This window comes from Corvus cornix, chromosome 10, assembly GCF_000738735.6.
Source record: "Corvus cornix cornix isolate S_Up_H32 chromosome 10, ASM73873v5, whole genome shotgun sequence".
Classification (NCBI taxonomy): Eukaryota; Metazoa; Chordata; class Aves; order Passeriformes; family Corvidae; genus Corvus; species Corvus cornix.
In genome coordinates, this window is record NC_046340.1 from 892,785 (window position 1) to 914,725 (window position 21,941).

The following is a 21,941-nucleotide window of genomic DNA, read 5'->3' on the forward strand; positions in this document are numbered from 1 at the left end:
CAACATTTCCAGAAATCACAATGCTGGAAAAAGTCCCGCTAATTTCCCAGTCAGTCTGAGGCTGGGGTACTGATCTTTGCACAGCTTCGAGAGCCATAGGGTGTTACTTACACAGTTAGCTCAGTGCCCAAGGTTACAGTAACACCCTCTGTGCTCTGCATACCTGCATGGTACACAATTGTCTCTCTTCCAACACGTCTCTTGCATTAAATTTCAGAGTTCTTAACTGCTCATCAGTGCTGGCTGAAACCAGCCCTGTTTGTTTTCTACAGCTGAAGTCTTCAGGCCTGGTCCATGGAGTGTGAGAATATGGGCTTGGCAGAGAACTCACTGCTCGCTTGTCGTACAGTGTTACAACAGAATAGGAAGCCCTATGTGAGAAGGGAATTTCTCTGCCACAGTTGAACAGATGATAGATGTGAACGGAACACAGATGTAAGAAGAAAGATAGGACAGATGACATAAAAATTCAGTATAAAATTCTGCATGTGGACTGTGTCAGTTACATCAGCTATACTTTGTTATCTGGAACACCCTGGGATCTGTGCTCTGAAAAAAGTGCCATCTTTTCAAGAAGATGTGCAAGGTAAGAGATGAGGTCGTTTAAAATCTTGCCAGCAAATATTTGATGCAGGAGATGCATCTTAAAAGTAATAAGTAGTCAGTCTGGATATATTACAAACAGGTTGTTTCTTGGCAACTTTCAGTGCCCCCAATTTCTGTCCTTAATGGCAGATTTGAAATCCTGGTTTATGCAAATTGTGTCAAATCATAGCATATTTTGGACTCAGATATCTATTTTTTGCTGTCGCTTATAATTACATTTGGCTCCTGAGCTCCAGCTGTGAATGGCTGAGATCAGTAATCCACAGTCGAGGCGAACTCCTGAAATGAGTGTCTTTGAATTTAGAATAGATATCCTGAGGAAAGGGTTCAAAATAACGGCTAGGAAGCATCCCACAGTCAGAGGGGAGGTCCAGGTCCTATCTGAAAACAAAACTGACTTTTCAGTAGTTCACAATTTCAGTGTTGCACATGAAGGATGACTGGTCGCTTTAGTATAGATCTCTGTGGTGTGCCTTGGCATACAGATGAAGAGCAGCTATGTAAACTGCTTAGCCAAAACCTCACCCCTGACCTGGACAGCAGTTCCCAGGAACCTGTTCTGGGCTTTTTATAGCACTGAGAGTGAATGTCCTGTTCTGCTGATGGGAGTGAGCCTCCTGGCATGGGACAGCAACAGCAGTTGTGGTTGATAAGCCTGGACATATGGGTAGAACATGGAAAAAAAAAGTATTTTTAAAATTCAGCTCACATTATTTTGAACTCTCCCAGCATAATCATGCATTGTTTTAATCTCTATTCTGAATTTACCAACCTTAGTTTCCTAGCTGTGAAGGCCATATATCTGCACCTAATACAAACAACTCTGGGTAAGCTCCATATTTTCATCTTGGCTATTTTTCATTTGTACTTGCTACTTTCTCCATCTCCTTCCTAGATAGCAGCAGCAAAGTCCAGCTAAGCATCTATTGGGAGTGTTTGTTTCAGGAGTCAGGATAGCATTTTCTCTCTCTGTTACTAAGTTGATGAGTGATCTCTGACCCATCTCTTTCATCAGTCTCTCTGTAAAGGTTTGTCTGTTTCTTTCCCGTCACGGTGAGTTTCAGGTGCAGTACTGATACTACCCACTGGAATACAGCTGTTAGCTAAAACAGCTGAATTCTGAGAGAGGATAAAGAGTCAAAAGCACTTTGGTGGACAGTGTGGCAAACATACATATTTCAAACTTGTTTTGTATTTTGGACTACTTGGAGTAGTAGGATGCAATTCCAAGGTGAAAAAGGAAAACCAAGAAAGAGAGTAGTATCTTCAGTTCTGCTGTCAGAAGAACTCTTGTCATAACCTGAGCTGTAAAAAACAGACATTAACGATTCATAAAGCAGTGGGGTGTCATCTTGAGACCTTGCTGGAACATGGAGTAGGCTTTTCATTCCGATTTGACATGGATATTAAACTTTTCAAAGATGTGTACCTCTGTGTCTTGGTAACAACTGGACTTAATTATTGAAGGAACTGGTTTGGGCCCATTTCCCTTTAGTGCTTTCAGTAATGGTTTGAACGACAGATGCAATCAAGCTGAAGGAGGCTGTAAACAATTTGAAGGATGGGATTAAAATCGGAGAGAAAAAAACCCCCAAAACTGGAAAACTTGGAAAAAAAACAAAACCAAAAAAACCAAACCCAAAACCTGAGAAATATATGCCAAATGCACAATGTGAATAACTGGAGGGGTGGTAGGATGGCAGCCAGGCACACAGAGGCTGCAGCAGGATGTAAACCCAGCGCGACGAGGCTCATCTCCCGCCGGCTTTGAGAGAGGACCGGCGCCGGTGAAAGGAAGGGACCGGACCGCTCCTGCGCCTGCTGGTGCCCAGGGTGCGGAGCCTCCTCCGCGCCCCCAGCAGAGCACGGGCTGGGGGCCAGCCAAAATTATAAACACCCCTGATGAAGAAACGAGCAATTTGCTCGGTCTATGAGAGAAAAAATAAAATTAATTATAAAAACCCCAGGATGGTGAGGGAGAGGAGGAATACCGGTTCTAGCATAACGGAGGGGGCGCGCAGCCCCATCGATCGCCCCCTCGGGCTGCGGGGGAGCGGGCCGGGGCCGGGGCCGGGGCCGGGGCCGGGGCCGGGGCCGGGGCCGGGGCCGCGTCCCGCCCGCCGGTGGGAGGCATCGCCCGCCCCGCGTCCCTGCCCGGCCCCGCCGCCGCTCCCACAATGCACAGAGCCCGCCAGGTAGCAGCAACATGGCGCGGGCCGCCGCCTGAGCATCCTCCTCCTCCTCCCCCCCTCCTCCTCCTCCTCCTCCCGCCCGCCTCCGCCTCCCGCCGCCGGGCTGCCGCAGAGGGGCCGCCCGCCCGCGCCCTGCGCCATGGCAGCCTCCGAGCTCTACACGAAGGTAGGGCGGCGGCGGGGCCGGGGCTGCGCGGGGGCGGCGGGGGCAGCGCGGCCGGGCGGGCGGCCCGGCGGGGCAGGGAGGGCGCGGGCGGGGGGCGGGCGCTGCCGGCCCCGCTCCCCCAGCCGGGCCCGCATCCCGGCGGGCGCTGGGTCCCGGCCCCGCCGCGCCGGAGGGGCTCGGCGCCCGGGCCGGGCGGGGGGCGGCGGGGCCGGGCCGCGGGGAGCCCCGGGCCGCGGGGAGCCCCGGGCCGCCCCTCCCTCCCGCCCCGCCGCCCGTGCGGGCTCCGCGCTCCGGCCGCGGCGGCTCCGGCGGCTCCGGCGGCTCGGGGGATGCGCCGCGGCCGGGGAGCAGCGCGGTGGGGCGGCTCGGTTATCGCCTCGGGAACACCGTCCCGCTCCTTGAGGAGGAACGGCTTCTACGACATAAGCGCTTTGATATTCAACCACGGTTTTTGGTGACACTGCACCTTTGGATTATATTCTTCTGGCAGCCGTTCAGAAGCCCTGCAGTCAACAGTGATGCGCAGCGTGACTCTCATATGCTCTTTAATCAGACATTTTTCTAATCTTTTTAGTCTTGTGTGTTAGTATCTCATCAGCTTCTGCCTGGAAACAGTTACTGTCCTGTGCATCTTGATGGCAAAGCCTGCAAATTGAGATGTGGAAATGGTTGTTTTCACCTCTAGCAATGCATTGTTTACATTGCTCTGCCTTGAGCTAATGCATAAATCTGAAAAAAATGACAGCCAACAGGTCTTTAAGGGCAGAAGGGATGACAGAGGTCACTGGAATTGAGCAGGACAGTACAACATGGCAAACTCCAAATACTTCTTTCAAAAGGCTTGCACAGTCAAAGAGTGTTGTTAGGAAAGCCACACCATCTAGATCCTCCAGCCACTTGCTGAAATACTCCAGGATTATCCCCAGTCTAGCACTCTGCAGGGAAGGAAAGGGAACAGACTTTTTGTTTTGACATGAATAGGTCACCTTATTTGTAGAGTCCTCCCAGTCTGGAGTGGTGGGACATCACACTGGCTGTGCATCAGGCCAAATCAAACTGGACAGTCCCTTCAGCAAGGTTGCCTGTGTCTTGGAATATATTTGTGTAGGAGAGACTGAATGAGAGAGGTGAGGAGCATGCCTGCACCCCCTAAGGAATACTAAATACATCAGTGACATGGCACACCTTGGTGTTCTGTGTCTTGTACAAGAGTGTCTCTTTGAACTATGCCAGAGGGATGAAATTTACCGTTCTGGTCAAGAGAGCTGTGGTTGTTGTTTCCAGGCACCCCATAGACCTCTGTGTAAGGAGTTATATTGGAAATGTGGTTTTGATTTCTCTCTCTCTGTTGATGTTCTTATGGAATTAAAATGTCTCATAAAGTGTGGATCAGAGTACTTTCTTTTTTTATTTCCAACCTCGTCTGACCTTGAATTCTCTTCACTGAGTGGTTGAATCCTTTGGTCAGAAGCTCCTCCAAAAATGTGGGTGTGCTGTTGTCTTGGAACCATGTTACAGGGGAAAGCTCAAGGCCCCTTGTAATTCCTGAGGAGGGCCTGGCTCAGAGTTGGACAGGCCAGGGTAGGAAACCTGCTGGGTGCTCGAGAGACTGCTGGCTTCCTTCTCTGCTGGCTTTTTCCTCAAGTAATGGCAGCATGCTGTTTGAATAGCATTCAGTATCTCATCCTTGATTAGGTAACATAAATAATGGATTTAAGGTCAAAGCATGCTGAGGTAAAAAGAGCAAACACGAAGTCAGACAAGTGCTGGGATGATCCTGCAGCAGGGACTCGCTGGGTGATGAAGGCCAGTGCGATTGCTTCTGTGCTTCACTCTCACACCACAGGCTGTTCTTGTCCTCTTTAGAGACATACGTAGGCACAGAAAGAGTGAATTTCACATCTTTTTAAACTGGTAAGCAGAGATTGTCATTCAGGGCAGCTGCTTAAAGTACCAGAGCTTCCCGTGTAGCATCAACTCTTATCATATGGTGTTGGCATAGATACTTTGCTGGCAGGCAGGGTCAGGGATGAATTTTCAGCACATCGTTGCTGCTGTGTGTGTGCATGTGTGTGCCCTGAAGCAAAGGCAGCTCTCTTACCCTCTCCCACTGGCTGCCCCCATCCCAGCTCGCCCATGCTGTTCAGGTAGCTGTGTTGGTGTAACTTGCAACAATTGTTGGTAAAGTTAAGTTAATGACTGGATGACCAGGGTTGAAAAGAAGTTGTCAGCATTTCTTCAGATGCTGTCTGACAATGGGAGAACAGACTTATTTCCAGCTGGGTGGTGGAAGTGGGGCTCTGCTGTATGCTCCAGTGTGTCCAGCTTTGCTAGTATGTTATGCCTTCCAGTTTGGGTTCTTTGCATGCCAGGATAAAAATATCACCTACTATCCCAACCACATATTGAAATAGCTGAAAGGAACTCTTTATTTTTCCAAGCTAGATAATTTTTTGTTAGAAACCAGCGATACAGATGTTTTGAAGAAGTCATGCCACTCCTTTGAAAGCCCTATTGCTTTGATTCATCCGGGTGTGTTTCTAAATTTGGTGGCTGTATAGCCAGCCTTGGAGTTGGTCATGGTTGTAATTAATCTGGAAATCTGGATTTAAGTTAAAGGACTGGCTCCAGTGCACTCACAACTAGTGGTGAGCAGTGGGCCCAAACCATGCGAGGCTTTGTATTCCTGTGCACAGTGACACTGCAAATGCAGACTGTGCTTGAGGGCATTCGCTTCAATTTTGGGGTGAAGCAGCTTAAATCTGTTCCATGAGTTACATCTCAGGCATTCTTACTAAAAATGTTACACCTTTGAGCCTTGTCCTGTTGGATGTGTATCACTGGCAGGTTGGTGGTCTTGCTGTGAGTTCATTTCTGAAAGTTTTGGTTCTTTGACTTTGCAAACAAACTTGGGAGGATCTTGGTGTGGTTCCTGGCTCACTGTAGCCCCACTGAGCAATGCTTGGATGTAGCTGATCGCCATTTCAGGAACTGCTGGCCAACAACAGCTATACACCTACTTCTGCTGACCCATAAAAATTGATAGGGACAATCTAGGCCATGTGCTGGCTTTTGTTAAGTGTAATTTGATTTCTGTGGAACTTAAGAACAAGCGATAATGCTGTGCCTAGAATTGGAATTCATCTGACTGCTCTGCTGGAACTGCCCTGTTTTGTGTTAGACATCACCTTTGTGAGTTTCAGGGGTGTGAAACCAAGCCCCAGCACATGCTCTTCTTGCCTGTACACAAAAATCAACAAAACAGATCAGACACTAAGTTTATGCTGCCTCTTTTAAAGTCAGAGTGAAGCAGTGACATTTTTGTTCTCCATTTCCATCTATTTTTCCCTGGGTTTGAGTTGTTTCTCTTTCATGTTCTGCTTTCCTGGAGCATGCTGCTTTGCCCTCTTGGGATTTCTGTTTGACTTTTGTATGGCTGTGTACAGTGCACTGATTTATTTACTTACCCATTCAGTCAGACATTCATTTATTTTCATTCTTGCTCCTACCAATATGCTCCTCCCTTTGCATTATCTTTGAGATGAGCTAGTTTGGTCCTAACACAGGGTCTAATCCTATTTCAGTTCTAGTGAGTGGAAATGTTCCTTTGAACATAGAGAAATCAGTAAACAGTTTTCACTGGAGAGCATGGCCTGGGCAAGCTGAACTCAGTAGCTGACCTTGAAATGGCTCAGTTTGAGGGTTTATGAGCAATAAACTGAGTTAGGGAAGTGTCAGAGGAAACTGCATAGAACAAAAAGCTGCTTGTGCTGTCCCCAGCATTGCAAGTGGCCTTTCTTGCTATCCCTGTGCTGTCTGCAGCAGCTGCTCTGGGGGTGAAGGCAGGGGTGTTACAATGCTTGGTCTTCTCCTGCTTGTGCTGGATCCTTGCAAGCAAAAACGGCAAACAGCGGATTCTGACCAGGTAATGGCTCTGCTTGGGTGTGTTAGTGCTACATGGGGAGGGAAATATAGCAAAAAACAACCTGAGCATAAGAGAGAAAATGTAACTATTTCAAAATTTCCGTGCCTATTAGTGGACTTCTCTTGGGATTTGAAAAAAGCTGCTTTAATTACATAGTACTGCATATCGCTGTGCAGTGTTGTTGTAGAATAGATTCTTTCACCCGGCGTGCAAGAGGCCAATCCACACACAGAGTTGAGATATTTGACTCATTTACAGTTCTGCACAGAAAGAGGTGCTGGGTGGCAAGTCCACAAAGCCAGCACCTCGACTGCCAAAACTTTTCACCAGTTACACAGTTTAGCAAACAAAGGCATTAATGTTCATTGGCTACAAGTTACCTAGTTCTCTTATTAATTAGAATTCTGTCTTCTGTTGGTTAGTGATTCTCTTGCTTCTCATGCTAAGTCTTGCATGCTCAGTCTTTCTCTTCTTTTGGGTTGGTGATTTCTTGGGTCGGTGGCTGTGAGTTGGTGGTCAGGATCTGCCCCTGCTGGAATTACCTTTTACCCAGTCAGAACTGATTCAGCACAGTTGCCTGAGTTGGCTTTATTAGTTTTTTATTAATGGACATCCTTCTTCCCAAGCTTTGTTAACCTCCCAGTAGGCCTGAGATCACTGAAGCATGTCAAGCCCTAAACCTTAAGGCAATTCTACCAGCAAATACTTTGCCTTTCAAACACCTGGACATCACTTAGAGCTTGTTAGCTGCTATCTGTTTCACAGGTTAAATCTCCTTTCCTGTTGATTAGGCTTGAAAGTATACAAAGATCACACATCAAAGAACATCCTTAGGAAAATTTTTATGTATTCCACATTTTGCAACAAAACTATTGCATGTGATCTCAGCGTTCTGTAAGCATGGAACAGACACGATGGCAGCTGTGCCGGTGCCAAGGCACAATGGTGTGCACCCACTTTACTCCTGGTGCCTTCAAACTAAAGGTGCTGGGGATGTAATTACCCAGCAGTCCAACAGTACTTGGTTTAACCTAACCTTGACATTTTGTTATGTTTTTGTAAAAAAACCTGTTCTCTGTTGTAGATACAAAAATGCTGCTAGCGAGGATTTTCTTGCTATTTTCTAAGTCTGTGAGAGACTTTTCTCTCTCACAGAAGAGGTAGCAGGGAATGTAAACAACCAAGCCACCTGCAACCTTGAAAAGTCTTGTTTATGGTACAGTAGAAAATATTTTGACAATGAATCTTTTAGGATTTTAGCCAATCACCCCCAAGGGGTGGCTGGTCCTTTGTCCAATTAGACTATGAAGAAAAAAGTCTATAAAAGAGTTTGTAAAATAATTAAATAAATCCATCTTGCCGCACAATTCCTGCCTGCTGGATCTCTCTCCTCCTCCCTATGGCTGTGGGACATGGTGATGTACCCTAGGGCCCAGGCCTGTGCTAATACTCTGTAGTCAGGTGTCAGCCACAGCAGCTGAAGAAACTGAAAAAGCTCTTACCTTTCCAACAGCAGTTTTGTGACGTGTCAGCAATCTGTTGTTAAAATAAACTGTGAGCCTTGGGAGGCCACCCAAGCCGTGGTTTAAGCTGGAGCCCAGTTTGCTCCCCTGGACACTGAGTGTGTCTGGAGGAGGAAATGATGCCACTCTGGTGAGGTCAAAGAGATACCAAGCTGTTTGTGAAAGCTTCTCACAGCCCACAAATAGCTTCTGGGAGGGTGTATCCTGTAGTCCTGATGAAACACTGGAAGTGTAGCATCGATGGGAACTGCTTTTGGGGAGGGGTGATAATAGCTTTATATTTTAAAATACTTTTTTTTTTTTTTTTTCTGTAGACCTAATCTTGAAAGTTGTGTGGGTTCTTTGTTACATGTAAAGAGCTGTGAAGGTCCCATTTATAATAATAGATCTTTTTTGTTCAATGCTTTGAATGTCATATTAAAACATTTACCTAGTAACATTAGTGGATTACGTGGGGTCCCCCCCCCAAATTGTCATCAGCAACACTTACAGAGTAGTAATGCCTGTACATGGAGCTGCCACTGGTTATTTGCAGTCTGCTTCTACTGCAGCGATTTTATAGCATGTGCCAGATGGGTTAAGTAATGGATTACTGTTAATTTTTAGATAAATAAATGATCATATAAAGTGCTGCCAAGCTCCTGCTATGTCAGAAAATGTGTGTAATGACCACCATCATTATCTTTTGTTGAGCCAGAGAGCTCCAGTTGTGTTGTAAGGGATAGAGAGATGTACCTAACTTTTAGGGTTTGTTTGTAGGACCTTTGGGAGTTTAATTCTCTCCATGTGTTCTAGTAACAAAGTAGTTTGTCTCTCTTTGTGAGACTCCTTGCCTAATCTCTATTGTATTAAAGAAAGCATTTTTGTTACTGAAATGTACTCATTGAGCCAGCTGAATTGGAGGAAGTCACACAAATGTCCAATAGCACATGGTTGCACTGTTTCTGGATGGTCTATTTTTAATAGGATTTTAAAAAGCAAGAAGTGGCAGTGAGGTTAAGCAGTGATGGTTTCTGCTGTGAGGGAAGGCAGTGTGCAGCTGGCAGGCCTGCTGTGGGTCTGTGCCTGGATTAGCCTCTGCAGCAGACCTGGTGGAGCTCGGGGTGGCCTCCAGGGACATTCACAGAATGGGTCAGGTTGGAGGAGACCACAGTGGGTCATCTGGGCCAACCTCCCTGCTTAAGTAGGGCCATCCCAGAGCACATGGCAAAGGGTTGTGTCCAGGTGGTTCTGAGTATCTGACGTGAGGGAGACTCCACAGCCTCTCTGGGCAGCCTGTTCCAGTGCTCAGTCACTGCCCAGTAAAGAGGTTCTTCCTCATATTAGTAGGATGGAACTTCCTGAGCATCAGTTTCTTCCTGCTGGCTCTTGTCCTGTTGCTCAGCACCACTGAGAAGAGCCTGGTCCATCCTCTTGGCACCCCCTCCTTTAGATATTTATACACATTAATATGTAACTACTTATTACATTAATACAGTAATTTATACACATTAATTGAATTCAGGTTTCATTCCTTGACAGCCCAAAGTATACACAAAGTAAATATTTAATTATTTGAAGTTTTGCTTGTATTGCTGGGGTATTTGACACCTGCATGTGTATATGAGCACATGTACAGATGTTGCTGGTTTGAAAGGCATCTTGGCTAGAGGGGAGATGATGGACCCAGTTTCACTTTGCCCTGTCAAGCAGCAAGAGCTCCTCTGATAAAAGGGAGTTTGGGATTTGTTTTATGCCTCTTGATTAAAGTCACCTTAGCTTTGTGTGCATGTGTGAAGTTAGGGATGAGCAGAGTCTGAACTCCTTTGCTTGGCTGGGTTTTCCTTCGCGTGCTGGAAGGTGCAGAGGTTATGTCTGATCTAATTTTGTGCTCACTGTAGTGGAGCAGTGTTTACTACTGCATGTATCGTGCTTGACTCTCAGAGTGAGTATTTGAACAGTTGGGCCCGGGGCCAAGGAACAGCGTTCGGGCAAGGCTATTGTTCCTGATGCTTCATTAGCAAGGCACTCGAATGAGTTGAAGCAGCAGAATGTACCTTCTGCTTGTCTTCTCTGCTGCTGAAATAGCAAGGCAGAGCTTCCTATCTATCCTTAATAATAGGTGGTTGTTGTTGCAGGAAAATATGGTGTTATGGTCAAAAATAAACCCATGGTTCTTGGAAATTTGCTTCATGTCTGTGACACTGACTTTTTCATCAAACTGTGCCTTTCTGCTTGTTTCCATGGATCATAACCCCACTTAAGATATGCTACAACAGGGATGTTGTTTCTAAGAGTTTGGCTGGTTCAAATTGGTATCAGAACTTTTAAGAATGTGGAAACGCAGTAGGCATGAAATTAAACCTGTTATCTAAAAGTCACGGGAGACAGAAAAAATTCAGACTGTTTTGAATTCACTGACTCAGTACAGAGCCAGTGGCTGTAACTTTCCCTTTTGCTGGCTTTACTCTGGAGCTGGATCCATGACGCAGAGTTGTATGATTGGGTTGCTAAGGCCTTGTTTACCAACACTAATGGCAAGGCTTTTGGTGACTCTGCTGGCAGAGAACAGTGCTACATGCCTGTGCCAGTGCCACCCTTTGCTTAGGTCTGCATCATTTCCTCCTTGTACTCCGTGTCCTTGGCTTTGCTTAACCCTGGGTTTGCTTAAGCCTGATTCTGCAAAGATTTATCTTTATCCTGTGTGAGTAATCACACATTGCTTAATTTTGTGCTTTCAAATCGAGCACATAACTATGAAAGATCAAGCCCTTTATTCTCTATTTCTTCTTATGGCAGGGAAATAACTTTGCTGTCCTATAGCTGTTAGGAATGATTCGTGTGGGAAAACAACTAATACATCGTAGGGATGTCTTTTGTCAAGTTCTCTGAGGAAAGCTCTGTGTATGCAGCATTGCAATAAGTTAGGGCCTGTCTACTTAAACCCCAGTTTTAATGTTTAATAGCTAGAGTGTATTTTCAGCAGAAGCTTCCACTTTTAGGACCCTGCCCTCTCATGGTGCCACTCATCTTTTAGCACAGTCCATGTTTTCAGTCTCCTCCAGGCAGCAGCCTGCTGTGAAACACCGTGTGAGATGTATAACCTGGACTGCCCAGCACTGCACAGACATGAAGACCACAGAGTTACCGAGCTGATGATCTTGGTGATTTTGGGGTCTTCCTGGTCTTGCAGGTCACTCCCTGTGCCTTTCCTGTCACAGTACAGCTGCTTTGCTTGCTGCTTGCAGCTAGTTGCAGTATTTAGTAGTTTGTTTCTATGTATCAGTCTGTTTACATACAAATAAAATAGAAAGAAGAAATCAATGCTGTTAAAACAGTTTGTGTGGGTTCTGTGTGTTTTGATTTTCTGTTGGTTTTTTGTTTGTTTGTTTGTTTTTTAAAGAGGCAAAGTAGTTAATGTGGTTACATTAGGAAGTGCCTTCCTTGCTGAATTGTGGATGTTAAGCAGCTGGAAGGTAAGCACAGGAAACATTAGGCACTGCTAATGAAGTTTAAAGACTCCACTCCATTGAATGTCTGTGGATTGCAGATACTTTTAAAGACTCAACTTTTAATGTATCTGCAAATTTTAATGTAAATTTTAAGGTGCAAATGGATTACTTACAGAAGCAGAGATCTTGTGTTTTACACCTGTTCTCCTTAGTGGCATGGATTTAGTTTCTTTGGCCTGTTAGTCAGTGACAAGAGCAAGATCTTTCCCTGAATAATAATGCTATGGAGGTACTCAAGGCTGGGGTAAAGCTTCTTAGAATGTTGAGGGAGAAGAAGGTACAAACATAACATCAAAAAACAAGTACGAGTGAGAAGTCACCATGATCACGAATAGTTTGAGGGAGCAATATGAGGATTAGACTGGAGGAGAATCAGTCAGGAATGCAGCTCTGTTTTTGTGTCTGTCAGTTCTGTGCTGTTTGGTGAAAGTTGTGGCTACTTTCTGAACATCTTGGAAGCTGTTGCATTTCTCTCACTGCTCATCAAGTCTCCGTTTTTCCTTTTAACCCTGCTTCAGGTGTGGCTATAGGGTGAGGCTGTTAGGGTCATTCACATTGCCCCTGGCAATTAGCAGATGTAGCTTGTTGAGTTTATTTAGCTCTTAGGAGGCAGGAGGAGGGTTGAAAACAGACTCTTCCAGGCCACTTACATTGTGGTCTGATGAGATCCTTTGCTTTAAGATTAAATGTAAAGGCTAAAGCCGCATTGCTTTGAAGAGCTCTCATTCTGTGTTTGTAGCAGCTCACACAGGGTAAGTGTGGCATGTGGTTTGTCATGTTGTTTTCCAGGGCTGCTGTATGGGTAGATATAAACTGTGTGTTTCTAGTTTGACAGTTCTAAATATGGAAAAACAGGAATCTCTCATTTGAGTGATGTACCTACCCATGAATATGAAAAATCATAAAGTCTTGCTCCAGTTACCAGTGGTGTCCTTGAGTTCTTCCATTTGATTATCACAAGACAGGAGAATTTTACAACTAGTTTGTGATTTACAGGAGGACACTCTTGTGCTTTGTAGAGCCAGAGAAATAACCTAAAAATATTATGAGTCAGTCTAACAATGAGGGAATTCATTGCCCCAACATGGCTTGTCACACATTACTTTCTGCAGACTCCATGGGTTATTCATAAGTATCTTTAAAGCAGATGACCTCAGTTGTTTTGCTGGGGAAACCAGAGAGAGAGATTCCCAAGTTGCCTTATGAGATAGTATACACCAACACAAGAGATATGGAAATATGTTCCATGGAGATTGAGCCTATTTTGCCTGGAAAGGAAATACCAGCTGCATCTGAAAGTGCTGAAAATCTCTGTTGCTGGAGATACGGGATGGAAATAGATGTTTTAGAGTATATGTATGTTAAAGTAAGTAGAATATGTTCAGTTGTTTTCTTGGTTTTAACATAGGCATGTAGTACTGTATAGCTAAGCATATAAGTGCTTATTAGTATTATAGTATTACAGTATAAGAGTTTATTGATAAGGATTTCAGTTGAGTTTGGACTTAGGATCTTGGAGATACATAAAGAAGACTTTTTGTCAGACATTAAATTCATTGTTTAGGAGATCATTGCACTTAGAAAAAATCTTGCATGAGGAGAGGCATTTGCAGAAGTTGTTAGAATTTCATGTCTTGGTACACTTCTTCCTTGTGACAGCCGTACGCGTTGGAACTGTAAAGCTGATTGAAACTTTCTGCGAGCAATCAAAGAGAGAACACTTGCAGAGAAAAGGAGCGGGATAGTTTCTCTAAGTGTGGTATGCTTGAAAGTATGCTTCAAGTAGTGTGAAAGGGTGTAACTTCCCTTGTCTGTGCAGCTCCGGGGTGCTTCCCATGAGCTGCCGTGGCAGTCGGGGGCAGCGGCTGCTGGGGCTCCGGGGCGCTCGCAGCCGGCGCGGCCCCGCTGCACCTCCGGTGCCTGTTCCGTGAGGGGCTGCCAGGACAGGGGAAGTAATGCTGCTGCTCTTGCTGGGGAGTTTTTGAGAGCAGCTCTGTGGCCACTAACCCCAGTTCTGCTTTCACAGCTTCCCCCAGCTCTTGGGGAGGTCTAACTCTGCTCGCTGGTTTTGAGTTTGAGCTTGCCAGGTCACTCTGGTTTCCTTGTGTGAGGTCTTCCTGTAAATTACTGTTAATTTCCCATGAAGGACTGGTGGAACTAAATATGGTTCATTAGATGTGCTTCACTGGTGTCAGTTTGCTGTTGCAGTAGAGCAGAAGGGTGTCTGTGCTGTGGACCGGTCCATGATGACAGCTACGGTCTGGGCTAGCTGACTAAAACTAGTTCTCCTTGAATAACTCAAGCTAAGTCAGCTCTGTTTTAATGATGCAACTGCATCTCAGCCTGAGGCTTCTGTGTTGGTCTAACAAAAAATACTCAGTTAATCTTTGATTTTTAAAACCTCCGTTTGGTGTTTTACTTTAAATGTGACTTTTTGGGGGCTAGGATTAAGTAAAAATAAGATGGTGCTTTTGGACTTGAGCTCAACTTTGCAGAAAGGCACTCCGAAAAGTACAGCCTTATCTACTCTCAAATATATTTACTTTAATTTTTAACTTTTAAATTAAACTTTCACAATTAAGTCAGCAATTGTCCAGATGTTTTACAGATAGCAGAAAATGAAGCCTTGTTTCACCTCTGTGAGCTAGGTGAGCAGTTACGGCTCCACTACTTCCTCAGTAGCTTCTTGTTCCAAGCTGCAGCGCTGTGGCACAGCACGGTGCAGCACATCTGTCTGATGAGTGCAGCCCTTTATTGTCCCACCCTGCGCAGTACAGGGTCCAGCAGGCGATGCCACGGCAGTGATGCAGGTGGCTGTGTGCTGAGGCAGAGGCTCTGAGGCCGAAGGCAGCGCTTCCTCCTGCTGTGTGCGTGAGCCGGGAGCCCCAGCTGCAGGCAGCCCCTTCCATCCTGGGGTGAAACTGGGGCTGGCTCTGTGCTGTGAGGAGCGCTGCAGGGGTGCTGTCTCCTGTCTGCCAGGTCTCCAGAAACTTTGGGGAAAATAATTGTAGAAAGCTCCTGTAAGATTTTAAATCCATCTAAGAACTTGAGAAAGTGAAGTCAGTGTTTTGTTGTGTGACATCAGCATGAAAAATAGGGAAGAAGCACAAAGATCTGGACTGAATTTGGACCAGGAGTCTGGAAATTATGTCTATTTATCCATTTAGTTATGCTGTCAAGTCTTTATTATGGCTTGCATCATCTTAAAACAAAATCCTGCAGCCACTTGTTTTATTTGCTCTTACAATGTTTGTGTTCTTGAATCTTAAATTTAGACACCCATGCATTTAATCACGACATGTTGAATTTTTATTTTTTTTTTATGTTCTTAGGTGTAGGCTTTTTTAAAGTTTTTAAATTGGAGAAGCATTCACTGTAAGCACACAAACATGAAATCATGCATCCTTTCCTTAATGCTGTTTCTTTCAGTGCAACATGTCTCATTAGCTGAATATTCACGGTAACTGCAGTTGTTTCATTTGCCCTTAAATTTCTTGTGGCCACTCTTGTACAATTCTTGTAACATGTTTTTCAGGTTGAATGAATTGTGAGTTTTAAGGCAGACTTATAATTAACTTCTTTCTGAAATCACTAGCATATAATTCATTGCTGGCCTTCATTCTGGTGGTACAGATCGAAATGCAACAGAGTGTTTGCCTCTCTGTGTGGGTATGACCACAAAGGAAATTTTACATGAGTCAGAATATTCTTCTTGTCACTCAGTCTGTGATAGGCGATACACTTCTGTTCGGTGTTTTTGCAGATCTTACTGTGATTACTCAGCTGTTTTGTGCCTCAAGCAGTGTCCAGAACATTGGTGGGTTTGATCTCGCTGCTACTGCCATCTCCTCTGAAGATTCTTCAGAGCCTCATTCATTCCTCTGACAGGTCTAGAAATCAAAACACTTTCAAACACAAAATTTTCTTCAGCATTGCTGTTTCTGTGAATGTGTATTTTTAAGCCTGGTTTATTTTAAATGAACTGAATTAAATGAGAATAGCATATTGCATGAAATAAGATAGCAGCGCTGCTGTTTCACTGAGGGTTTGTGGTGGGTTATTACACTGCAGCTTTGCTGCTGACTGGTGGAGTATGAGGTGTCCTCTGGGGAGCTGGGATGGGTGGGGAGCTTCAGGCCAGAGGTGCAGGAGCATCACTCCTTGTCATCCTTCCTTATGTCCCTGCCATCCACGTGGGCTCGTGGTAGTGGCAGGGACATAGGGAAGGATGTATCTGTGCTTCTCTTTTAACAGACTGGCTGGGCCACTTTGTGAAACATGTCTCATTTTTCTGTAGTTGATCATACAGCCTTGATTAAGCTCTCTCAGCAGCATCACGTAGGCAAATCCAGGGTGTACCCAAGCAGTGTCCCATGTGACTTCCCATCGCTGCCCAGGGGTTTCAGCAGGGTGGTGCTGGCATCACATGCCCAGTAAGTCACAGAGTACACGATGTAGCCGTGGCCACTGGCTGAGGATGGCTGGCTGCTTGGGGAGGGTGGAGAAGAGCCTGTGAAAGGGGATCTGTGAAGTACAACAGGAGCTAACAAGAGCTGTTCCCACATGCAGCAGCTTAGGGGGGTGAATGGGCAGCATTTAAATAGCTGAAGTATTGTCTGGGTTAATAACAGCTGATTATAAACCACATCTGTCTCCCTCTGTACGACATTTTGAAGAGAAGGTCAAGTACAATCAACATAAAATGCAGAAAGCTGTGGTTTTAAAGGTGAAGAAAATGCACGACTTTTAAACATTTCACATGTTTTAAGTCCTTAAAAATATTTCTTAGGAAAATCGTATCAATTACGACCTTGGGATATAACTGTTCTTTGATAGATTTGATATTTTAAAGTAAAACTGCGGTTTTTGGCCTTGATGTCAGGCCCAAGGTGTAGATTTGCTGGGTGATAATTTTCTCTGAATTTCAGTGTATATAGATACCCTGTGTTTGGGATTGAGCTTTTTTTTGCATCCCTAACTTTCAGCTAAAGGTAAGTCAATGGATGTTTTTGCAGTGGCTGAAGATACAGATCTTGCTGCAGTGATTCTGTGTGGGATGCTGATAGTTTTTGATTGTACCTTGTACAATCAAGGCGTTTGGCAAATGACATACAAGTTGCTTTTGTTGTTTCTAGTCCCCAGGCCCTAAATACAAAGAATGCCTTGTAAAAATCCTTAAAAGAAGGAAAGAAAGGAGGGAGGAAAATAAAGCTTTTATATCCGTACGATTCAAATGCAGTGGATGTTTATAGGGTAGCTGAAGTACTCAAGTACAACGGACTTTTTCTCATTGAGCTGTGATTGAAGGAGTTTCCTCGTGAGTGGTGAAAGATGCAGTGCCTTACCTGCAGAACTGTGAGCCAGATTTGCAGACCCAGTGTCAGTGGTATGCAAACTCAGTGCTGGTAGCTTAGGGGATGGCTCAGACCCTGGGTCACTGCTGTCCCCTGGATGCTGTTTGGGAGCTCTGCTTGTGGCTGGTCACGGAATTCCCATCAGACAGGATAACACAGGGCTTTTGATCTTCATGTGAGGTAAATTATGTGGGGTTGTTGCCCAGATAAATTTATATCATGATATACAGTAGGGGAAATGTAAGTGAGAATTTGTATTAATGTTTTATTTTTAAATGAATTCTTTGTAAATAGCAGGCTTTAAACTCTACAAGAGGTTTATAAATGGCTGTTGCTGGGCAACAAGACAGAAAATATGCTCCATGCCCAAGGAGTGCTACTGCCTTTAAGACAACTATAATTTCTGTTTGGATTTTTTTTTTTCCAAAATTAATGATTCCATTTCCCTCTGGCTCTAAGAAGAATTAAGATGAGTTGGTCAGAGGTTTTGCAGCAGCCCGCTTGTCATGGAGATGCTCTACTTTCCAACCCTCCCTGGTTACTTGGCATTTTTATGGGAGAAAAGTCCTGTCTGACTTTTCAGAGTGCAGGCAGCAGCAGCACTCTGATCATAGGAGTGCAGTGTGTCCTTGGGACTGCCCATGGATCACAGGATGGGTGGCACAAATTTTAGTGGTCTCAGCAGTGGAAGAAGCGGGACCTCCTCGCGCCTGCTGTGTGAGGGATCGTGATCTCTTTGTGGGATTCCAGACTGGTCACGTTAGGATTTGTGTTTGCCTGTTACTCAGCTGGCTGTCGATCTGCTTATGTAGAGCTTTTAAAAACTGAACTTTGCTGTTTCAAGTATTTCTAGGCTCAGTATTACTATATTTGGTGGTGGCACTATGAACCAAGCATAGGGGAAAATATAAAGCTGAAGAGAAATTATTCATCAAATTGTGTTTTCAAAGCAAGCCTGGCCAAGGAAATCCACAGCTCAGAAATCCTTTTGTAATAACTCTGCATTTTGCATAGATCAGTTCAACACCCCTGCAGTGTGAACTTTGATGACTTTGTGCTCTGTTTTGTTGTTACACCTTACTAGCAGAGACACTTTTCTTTTTCCAGCCTAACAGTGCAGCCTGCTCTCTCCAGGTGGCCATGTTCAGTCAGCAACAAGTTGACATTGAATAATTTTGGTGAAATTTGGCTTTGGCTTTCACCAGCTGTTGCTGTTCCACTGGCTCCTTCAGCTCATGCTGCCAGAATTGACGGTGTCTCTTTGATCCAGACATAAATGAGCTGCTTTATTCCTACCCGGACCCGAGGTCATTCTTGAAAGGGAGGGGGGCAATGTCTCGCATATTTTTTTCAGTTAACATGTGAAAGACTGTGGTTTTTGAGGCTGTCTGTAAATAAAAAAAGAGATGATCTCTGCTGAAGTGAAAATCATACAAGTTTACTTATATGGATAGGTTGTGCTGAGAAACTAGGGACAGCTTTCTCTGAGTTGAAATTTCCTTTTTCCTTCTAGGGTGTAGATCATTTAACAAACCCTTTCAGCTCTTACCCAAAGAGCTGGTGAGCTGGGAAGATAGCTGTATCTCCTTCTGCTGTGTTTGTGGTTGTGCAATGGAAGTAGAAAAGTATTTGCCTGCTGACAAGACTGCTGAGCCGCTTGCATTGCTAATTCAGTTTTGTCAGCAATGTCAATTAGTACTTCAAGAGGTTAATATCTCACAAGAGAGGCTTTGTGAGTCATATGGTCTCATTTGATAGATAATTATTATAGTCTGCTGATTTCTTCATGTGATCTAAGATGAAATCCTGAGGTATGACAGAATACTGTGATTTTCTATTATATTTTCTTATTTTGTAAAATTGTAGTAATGCAGCCAACCTTCTGACCCACCAGTAAGACGTGAAAACTTCTGTGTTTGTTGTTTTGCTGTGAACTCTTTTGGAGTTGCTTTGTAGATATCAATAAACTATTGCCCATCTTGTCCTTCCTTGAACAAGTGCTTCCAGGGGATTTTGGAGATGCTGGGTTTTTTATGTTGGTCTGCTGAGGCTGGAAGAGAGTCAGGAAACTGAGATCTGAAATAGTCCTGTCATTGTGCATTTAATTATTTAATTTTCTTCTGAATTCCAGGACATCTCATCTGTATCCCTTCTATTTTCATCCTGCCTTTCAAACTAGTCTAGGTTAAGCAGTGGTGCTGTGGATGCTGGGCTGCGGGTATCCTTTGTTGTAGGGTGGGAGGACGTGCTGTGTGTCCTCCCCGTGCCTCTCCCAGTCCCACATCTCCAGTGAGGAGAGGGAGTTGTCAGTGTTGAGCCAGAATCCTATCCACAGAGGAAGGAGTTACATGGACAGCAGAGCTCTTTATTTGAGCCAAATCAGTACTGAAATATAAAGTGCAAGTGACACTAGTGGTAAGCTTGGGCTGGCATGAAAGGTAGTAATATTTATCTAAAATTTAATTTCATGGCCTTTCCTTAAGTCAAAACTTGTATCTCCCCTATCAGAAGGTTTTGGGGTTTTTTTTGGGTTTTTTTTTTTTTTGGTGGGTCAGAATTTGCCTTGAACTACCACAAGGAGTAATGTATTCATGGATCATAATCAGGACAATTAAAGTAAAGTTCATTCAATTCTTGCTGTAATTTATATTGCCATTTCAGTGCTAGAATTTTAGACACCATAGTAATTTTTAAACTAGAATTTCCTTGCCTTTTTATAAGGCCGATTTGTAAATCAGTGTCACTAGAAGTTTATCTTATTTTAGCCTTATTCTAATGTTGTCATAAACTCTATTTTATGTACTAGTAAATAAAGAGGGATGAATAGCAGATACCAGTGTAAGGTATTTCCCAAGAGAGGCCCTTGGTCCTGTTTCCACCAGTGTTGGTGCTTTGTTTTCCTCTGTGGGGTTGGATCCCATTAAAGGCTAGGCAGCAATGGAATTTTAGTATCAACTGATTATATAAAAGACAGCATGAAAATCTGATTTTGCAAACCATTCTGCTAAGTTAATGAGGTGAGAATGTTGTGAAATGATTCAGTACTTATGATTAGGAACTTGTCTCTTTTTCCTCCCACCCATTCCTTTTACCAGGTGTTTTCTTTGGCAGGGATTTAAGGCTAGGCTCTGATGCTGGAGATGAAAAGCTACAGCCTAGCACTCATAGGATGGCTTTAATATCTGTAGGGATATGTCATGGAAGGTTCAGCTGTCTGTAGTAGCTCAGTTTCTATGGTGATGTGCTTTCTGCTTTCTCTTTCCCTTCTCTAGACAGTAGAAAATGTACAGTTTTAGCTGGATAAATTAAAGATGCCTCTTTCATGCTGCCGTGGATCACATAGTTAGAAACTGCCACACAGCATTTGCTGCTTCAGGTTATCAGCATTTGTGTCTTTCAGGCTGCTGCCTTTCTTTGGTCAGGAAACTTTTCTTTGTGTAGCCTAAAGGAAATCAGCCTGCTGGTCCTTTTTGCTAGACAACATTTATATGCTTTCCTCTTTCACATTTACTTTGCTTTCTGTTAATTCCTTCGAAGGAATATCCTATCAGAAATATTGGGGATGGGGAACTTCTGTTGCATCTTGGCGATGGAACCTGGCTGAAGTGTGGTATGAATTCAGTCTGCAGCTGTGTCTGGAGAGTCTTTTGTTAAACTGAAAAAACTGCCCTGATTTCTGGCAGGGTTTTGTTTTTTGGGATTTCGGGTTTTTTTAAAATAAAAGAATTCTGAGAACAAGTGTATTGTGCTATGTTTGGATATATGTACCTTACGAATTACTGATTTTTTGATTTGAAATTATGATATGAAATTGTGATTTGAAATTACTATTATATGAAATAATGAGTTTATGAATTATGAAGTTTTACAGGGTCTCTTTTGTTTCAAACCAAGTGGAAAGAAAACACTGTTCCTTAGCATTCTACTTGACTTTAATATGGCACCTCTACTGTCAAGTCCTGTTTAATTATTTTGGACTTACTTTGTAGTTTCTGTGGGTTTGTGCTTGCATTGCACATGCACTTGTTAGCTCAGACAAGGTTTCTTGCCTTGTGAATTGGGGATGCAGAAGGGCTGAAAACAGCTAATCCACATGCCCAAACTGTGCCTTCTGCTGCTGGTTTCCTCTGTTGTTATATACGGTGCTCTGTGATTGGCAGGAGCACATACTGAAGAATTGTTTTGGGGATCTTTCATTTTTCAAATAATTTATCTATTGGGGAGTGGGGAAGAGGTTATACAAATAATAAAGTAATGCAGCACTTTCGCACTGAAAACACTAGCAAATATATATGGAACTAACAAAGCTCAAAGAAAAAAATAAGCTACACAAGCAGAAACTGACTACAAAGAGCAAAGCTGCTTGTCTTTGTATAAAGTAGATTTTAGGGCTGGCATTAATGCCCAGTGATGATGGAGAAAGGCCAGGTGTGGGAGCATGACATACTGTGTAGTGGGAATGATGAAAGTGAGTTTTTATTTATTTATTTCATGATCTTTCTCCTTTCACTCGGTACAGAGAATTGGTTTGTGTGCGTGGTGTAAGGTTTTCAGGAGCTTGGGAGCTCTTGGGGTGAAGGCAGTGCTTTAAAGGCTGCCCTGTGTTATGGGTAAAAGCCATTGATTTAGGCTGTTGTAAATTACTCATGTGCACTGTTCTTGAGGATCATCACGGGTATGGGAA

At 44.0% G+C, this 21,941-nt stretch overlaps 1 protein-coding gene across 16 annotated transcripts in view; it reads left to right on the plus strand.

Moving 5' to 3' along the window:
• The first annotated feature begins 2,813 nt into the window (after positions 1 to 2,813).
• MYO5A (myosin VA) overlaps positions 2,814 to 21,941 on the plus strand; it is a 98,644-nt gene continuing 79,516 nt past the window's right edge. For 15 of the 16 annotated variants that reach the window (XM_019280907.3, XM_019280911.3, XM_019280912.3 and 12 more), the window contains exon 1: positions 13,036 to 13,269. In XM_019280907.3, the coding sequence (XP_019136452.2) occupies positions 13,051 to 13,269 (219 nt within the window). In that variant the 5' untranslated portion in view covers positions 13,036 to 13,050. Of the gene's footprint in view, positions 2,965 to 13,035; positions 13,270 to 21,941 lie in introns of those variants that run through there. The other variant, XM_039557407.1, reaches the window with a different exon arrangement.